Source organism: Alligator sinensis, unplaced genomic scaffold, assembly GCF_000455745.1.
Source record: "Alligator sinensis unplaced genomic scaffold, ASM45574v1 scaffold294_1, whole genome shotgun sequence".
Classification (NCBI taxonomy): Eukaryota; Metazoa; Chordata; order Crocodylia; family Alligatoridae; genus Alligator; species Alligator sinensis.
The window spans coordinates 1,587,924-1,594,803 of NW_005842305.1; the positions used below are offsets into that span (position 1 = coordinate 1,587,924).

Genomic DNA, 6,880 nt, shown 5'->3' on the forward strand with positions numbered 1-6,880 from the left:
GCAGGAATTGTCCCTCCTCCACCACAGCCACCTCAACTAATTGAAGCAGGAATAACTTGGTTATCATTAAAATGGAGCACACCTAATGGTGCATCTTTGGAGGACTCTCTGACTTACACTTTAGACATGGAGGAAGAAGGTTCTGTAAGTTCTGGCATTTTTACTACTATTGTGTATTGAACAGTAGTTTTAAATGTAAATTTTAGTCCCAGCTGGGAGTAAATCTTGAGTCACAAGAACATTTTACTGTAGTTAGGCAACTGGTAAACACTGCACTGCAACTGGTCAACAGTGTTTCTGAAAGCAGAAACAGTGAAGAGTGCAAAGGTTTTCACTCACTAGTAAAGGCGATTCAGGTTTTAATTTTTAAATCTTACTGCCTAGTTCAGGAATTATAATTTCATAGAATCCTAGAAAATTAGAGTTGGGAGGAACCTCAGGAGGTCATTTAGTCCAACCGCCTGCTCAAAGTAGAACCATCCCCACCTAGATCATCTCAGCCAAAGCTTAGTCTACTCGGTCTTAAAAACCTCTAAGGATGGAGCTTCCACAGTCTATTTGGGTAGCCTGTTCCAGTGCTTTACTGCCTTCTTGGTGAGAATTTTTCCTAATACTTAACTTAAAATTCCCTTGCTGCAACTTGAGACCATTGCTTTTTGTTCTGTCATCTGCCACTGCTGAGAACAGTCCAGTTCCATCCTCTTTGGAACCACCCTTCAGGTAGTTGAAGACTGCTATCAAATCTCCCCTCAGACTTCTCTTCTCCAGACTAAATAAGCCCAGTTCCCTCAGACTCTTCTCATAAGCTGTGAACCGCAATTCTCTAACCATTTTGTTGCTTTCCACTGGACTCTCCACTGTCCACATCTTTTTCTGTAGTGGGGGTCCCAAAACTGGACACAGTACTCCAGATGTGGTTTCACCAGTGCCAAACAGAGGGAAGAAATTATTTCTCTGTCTGCTGGCAACCCTCCTACAAATGCAGCTCAGTATGCTGTTAGCCTTCTTTACAACAAGGGCACACTGTTGGGTCATATTCAGCTTATCATCCACTGTATCCCCCAGGTCCTTGTCTGCAGAGCTGCTGCTTAGCCAGTCAATCACTAGTTTGCCTCATTAGTGTTGAGTACAGAACCATATTGATTTGACTAAGAATCTTGTAAAGGATTTTAAATTGTTTAATACTTGAAATTTTAGAAAATAGTTTTTCTTTGTTTTACCAGGGAAAATGTTGGTGATGGTATGTCCTTTCTTGTGCTCTTACAGGGCTATGGCTTTCAACCACAATACAATGGAGATGAGCTCTTGTGCACTTTAAAAAATCTTAGGAGGAGTACTCCCTATAAATTTAGGGTATGTGCTAAATTTTATACATGTGGTTTCTATTTTAATTCTGACCAGTGTTTAGATTTTTGGAGTTAAAACACTCTTTTATATAGTTAGGAGGTCCCATACTATAGTTGTTTTAATCTAGCTACAGAATGTTTTCAGTGGGATTAGATTTTTATAAGTGCTAGAGATGTTTGCTTTTGAAATAATTGCCTTTTTCTTTGATTGTTTTTGTGCGCACGCTTGATGCATGAAACAGTTTTGCAAATTAGCCTGATATTGTCCGTGGCAACCAATCAAGAATGTTATATTCCATTCATTCTTAAAACAGCTCTTTGCCTACAACAGTGAAGGAAAAAGTAGTCCTAGTGAGGTAGTAGAATACAGCACAAATCCTGACAAACCTGGCCCTCCAAGTAAACCAAGTGTAAAGGGAAAGATCCATTCACATAATGTGAAAGTTACATGGGGTAAGTGAACTTGTGTCAATATTGTCTTCTCATCTCATAAGAGAGAAATTAGCCTGTAAAGTATCAGTAAAACAAATCTTAAATGCCATAATGGAATGATCAACAATAGACAATAGCTGATCTCCACACACTATTTTCTTTTCTTGGAAATATTTTGGCTTATTTCCTGAAACCATAATCTCTCATTAACACAAACTGAAAAAATATGGTGAAGACTAGCTACACATTCAGAATGTGTTTCTACCTTAACATTCTTATCCTACTCTTAACTTTTGAGCCTGACATCACAGGAAAGATGTAACTAAGGATTCTAACATGCAGCATGTTTACTCTGGAATATTTTTCAGTTTATTCTGAAAGAGGGGTATGAAGACACAATGCATGTCATTTACTCTGAGGAAGTTCTGAATCGTAAAGCTACTCCTGAGGAAGTTGAAAATAAATTTCGATCTGAGAGACTTGCACTGGTGTACATATTATATATGTACTATCATTGTCAATTTTACTGTTTAGTAGCCATTCTTTTACAGCAGGGGTCAGACTGACCCCTCCTCACAGACTAAGTCTAGATGTTGCAGCAACTATTGCTTCCCCCACTGCTGCCAACACGTGCCTGGTTGGGTGCCTGTTCTTAACCTGGAACCTGGCTCCACTGTCACTTAGGCTGCCTATACACATGCCCATGAGGGTGTTTTAATTGGAGCGGTTCCTGGAGAGGTGTCCTAATTAAAACGCCTCACCATCACATGTATTAAGCCCCTTTGGGTTTAAAAACAGCCATGAGATACTTTATCTAAACCTCATTTGACAAGATTTAGGTAAAGCCACCCCAGTGGCCATTTTTAAACCTGTGGGGGCGTATACACATGATGATAAAGCCATGCTGGAGCATTTTAATCAGAACATGGAGGCAACTCAGTTATTCGAGTCTGTTCTGATGCATTCTAATTAGAATGCCAACCAGCACATGTATAGGTACCTTATAGTGCCTGGCCACTAAATAATCCCTATTCAGGCAGCCAGTGTGAGAGAGCTGCATGTGTGTCTACTCAGTGTTCCAGAGTAAGCGTACTAAGAAGTAAAATTACTCTCGAGTGACCATATTGTGTGTCCACGCCCTTGCTCTATTAAAGGTCTATAATTGATGTGGTAGAAAGTTAGCAGAGCTTTAATAGCTGTCCTAATACTTCAGCCCAACTTAACTGTGGAGCCTTGTGTACTTTGCTGGTGTTTTAATGTGTGTAATTTTACATAAAAAGGGCAGTTCAAGTAGAATTGTCATCTATTGTAGTGACTTTTTCATGCCATGCTCACAATTTAAGAGAAGAATGACTATCTACAAGATGAAATATACATTCTGAATATATAGCTCGTCATTACTTCCTCTTAAAGCTTTAATATCTGATCTTATACAGCAGTACTATTGTAATTTTTCCAATTAAATATATTCTTATAAATAGTTGATTGCAAGGTAATGCATGAATATCAAAGTTAATTCTAAAACCTTTTAAATTTATTTTAATTATTTTAAATTGTGGTTTTCTTTCAGATCCACCAAAAGATAATGGAGGATCAGACATTTCTAAGTATTTTTTAGAAATCTCAGAAACATTAATTGGTAAGAAATCATTTTAAAGGCCTAATTTAACTATGCACTATTCATTGTAGGAATTAGATTTTTGGTTGTACATGTTTGTAGTAATGTAACTATGTAGTGTTTTGTCTTCTTGCATAATGGAATCAGTCAGGATTCAGTTTTCATTCTGTATTTGGAAAAAGGGTTGGTGTTGATGTTGCAAAGCTTCCTTGTGGACTGTAAATGTTCTCCTCCCCCCTTTTGCTTTCATTATAGGAAGTAAATGGGAAATCATATATAGTGGTTCCACTAGAGAACATGTGTGTGATCATCTCAAGCCTGGTACCTCATACAAATTGAGAGTTTACTGCATCAGTAAAGGAGGAGAAAGCCAGGTAAGCCAAAAAGTAATTTGAAAAGAGTAAATAACTAGGACCCTTCAAATAAGCTTATTTGTTTTTTCTTTTACTTGGGTAAAACAAGTTGTAATGCAGTGTTCCAGAACCTCATCTTTTAAAATAACATTATATATATTTTTACTAGGCTTCTGATGTTCTGATAGTTCAAACGTCAGCTGTTCCTCCTGGACCTTGCCATGCCCCGTGCCTGGCTAGCAAAGCTAAGCCCAGAGAAATTGCTCTTCAGTGGGGTAAGAGTCAACATTTTTGAGCTAGGTATTTATTTGCCAGATTTTAAAATTAAAAAAACAGATTGACAAAGTTATGCTGTGTATCTCAAAACAAAATTGCAAATTCTATGGAGTCAGTTAAAACCTTAAATATTTGCGTAATTAAATTTGCTCAAAAGAAAAATTAAGATGTAAATAAAACAGCAATATTTCAAATATTCCTTTGATGATAACTTGAAAGGGGTATTATTAAACCTCTTGGAGGAAGGGAAGGATGTTGTGTTGTGTTTGCCAGTACAAAAGCTAGGCAACAGTGCATTGTGGCTGGTTTTCACCCCAACTGATGTTTGTTACTGACCTTGTAAATCACAAATGAATGCAGTTTTATTTGCATGTGAAGGGGGGGAAGAGCAAGAAGAAAATAATGTTCACAACTTCATTTTATCTGATAGATGTCTGATAAAAGTCTCACTGAAGCTACTGATATGAATAATTTTCTAACTGATTAATTTTTTGCTAACTGACAAACATTTTCTGAAACAAGGATTAGAGTTGTACATATTGGTTGAAGCCATTCATAATGAAATTTTTGCAGGCTTTTCTGGAATTCATTTGACTGTTATGATTTTCATGAAGGCTCACTGGAAACCAAAAATAAAAGCTGGCTTTTGAAAGTGATTGCTTGTGTGTGTGAGGTATTTTATATAAATGTTCCTTTGCATTTCATAGATCCACCTTCTACAGATGGAGGCTCAGAAGTAACGGAGTATGTTGTAGAGATGGCAAACTCAGAACAAGATGAACACAAGCAAGTGTATCAAGGCCCAGCACTAGAATGCACAGTGAACAGCTTGCTGCCTGGCAGAACGTACTGCTTCTGGATAAGAGCAGCGAATAAAGCTGGGGTAATTAATCTGTTATGACCAGTTTTTGTTTGTCAAGTAACAATGACAGTATTCCTATCTGCTAAGATTTTGCTAATTTTTGTTAGCAGCTTTTCTGTGGCTTTCTAGGATTCCTCTTGAAGGAAAAAAAGGTGCAAAAACCCACATGGTTTAAAAAAAAAGGCAATAAAATTTAAGGGAGTCCCCTGTCAGTTTGTGTTTTAACTAGCAATTACCTTTTGTTGAATTTGAGAGCATATCTGTACTGCAGGCAACTCAGCAGGGTAAATTAGCCCATGTCAAGCTTTGCTGTCATAACTAGAGTGTTCCTTAATAGCCAAACCAGCCACTTGAAAAGTACATGGGTAGCTCTGTACTATGCCGGTCATTTCTGTGACTTCACTGTAGACATAACCTCAGGACACCTAAATGCTGGTTTTGCCTTTTTTGAAAATTCAAGCTTCTTTTTATTTTGCAAGTGGTGAGTTCTGCCTGATTTCTCAGAACACAGACCTGCAGATGATTTTAAATGTACAGCATGGAATGGTAGATCAGGGCTACATCTAAGCAATATCAGATTTGAACAGGGGCTGGGTCCCTTTGGTCCTGTTTGCTTCTGCAAGCAGGACCTGGCTGCAGGTGAAAGGAAGATTTGAGGAGGAGAGATGAGTCATCCTTTCAGACCCATGAAAAAGATTCCCCCTTATAGAACCATAGAAAGGATTGGTGGTGGGAAGATGCAGGGATCCCATATGTGTACAACCCATTTATGAAACAGCTTATCTGAAAGGAAACTGAAAGGAGCTGTGAAATAAGTAATTTTTGTCATTCTCCCTATTAAGATGTAATCTCTTCCTTTCTTTGACTTGCAACAAAGCAGATGTGCTTTATTTTACTGTTGTTTGACAAGTATATGCATGTTGCATTTTCTTACAGCTTGGCCCTCATTCTGAAAAAGCAGAGCTTTCTACAGCTGCAGGTCCCCCTGATCAGTGTTGCACACCCCTAGTAACCTGTAAGGGTGCTACCTGTGTAGTAGTTGCATGGGAGGTAGGTTTCTGGGATTTGTCTTGTTCTTGTTTCAGTTTTTTTCAACGTATTGTCTTGACATGCAACACAAGTGGATATACAGAAAGGGAGGAATGGACTGTACAGGTAGAATATTACAAAAGTTTTCCCGGTCTTATTTAGACAGGTGCTAGCTTTGAAAAGTTTTTTTTTTTTTCCTTGGGAATGTGCTGAATTATGAGTTTTTTTTTCTGTTTTCACACTGGGCAAGTTGAGTGGCATTTTAAATATTTCCCATGATATGTTTTAAAGTTTGCTACTAGCACATTTTTCTTAGATAGTGTAGACACTAGTTTTTAACTGCTGAAAAAAATGGTGAGGTCAGGAGGGGTAATGCAGCATGTTGAGAGAGGGTCATTTCAACAATTGTGAGCAATGACTATAGTCAGATGCATTGTGTGCCAACTCTTCTCCCAATAACTTTCTCAGATTACCTCAGTTCTGACCAGTGGCTTTTCTTTTCTTTATCAATTCTCTATAGCAAGGGGAATCATTAGTGCTTTAGTCTGAACAGAAAAAATAATCATAGGGGAGTGAGTAGAAACCAGCAGGTTCATTGCCCACTCCTTCCTCTACCCATTCCTCATAGCTGTATATATATACATTCACCATGAACTGACTGAATACTAATCTTTCACTGATTTGAATCTCCAGAGTCCTGCATGTAATGGTGCTGATATTAGTGAGTACAGACTGGACTGGGGACAAGTGGAAGGATCAATGCATATCATTTACACTGGCTCTTGCCTGAGCTATGAAGTGAGAGGTCTTACACCAGCAACTACATATTATTACAGAGTACAGGTATCAAAATCCTGTTTCTTTTTAAAGTAATGTGTGTGTGTGTGTGTATTTTTTATATATATATATATATATATATATATATGCGCTAGTATGCAGCAGGAGAGGAACTTGGGTACGCTCC

The 6,880-nt window shown here is 38.0% G+C and overlaps 1 protein-coding gene across 1 annotated transcript in view; it reads left to right on the forward strand.

Annotated features, from left to right (window-relative positions):
* Positions 1-6,880, forward strand: part of LOC102377748 (fibronectin type-III domain-containing protein 3A-like) — an 84,009-nt gene that overhangs the window by 67,297 nt on the left and 9,832 nt on the right. Inside the window, exons 15-23 of the mRNA XM_025209725.1 lie at positions 1-144; positions 1,267-1,353; positions 1,661-1,799; positions 3,349-3,417; positions 3,652-3,770; positions 3,919-4,024; positions 4,733-4,908; positions 5,824-5,937; positions 6,610-6,759. Coding sequence (XP_025065510.1) covers positions 1-144; positions 1,267-1,353; positions 1,661-1,799; positions 3,349-3,417; positions 3,652-3,770; positions 3,919-4,024; positions 4,733-4,908; positions 5,824-5,937; positions 6,610-6,759 — 1,104 coding nt within the window. The remainder of the gene's footprint in view (positions 145-1,266; positions 1,354-1,660; positions 1,800-3,348; positions 3,418-3,651; positions 3,771-3,918; positions 4,025-4,732; positions 4,909-5,823; positions 5,938-6,609; positions 6,760-6,880) is intronic.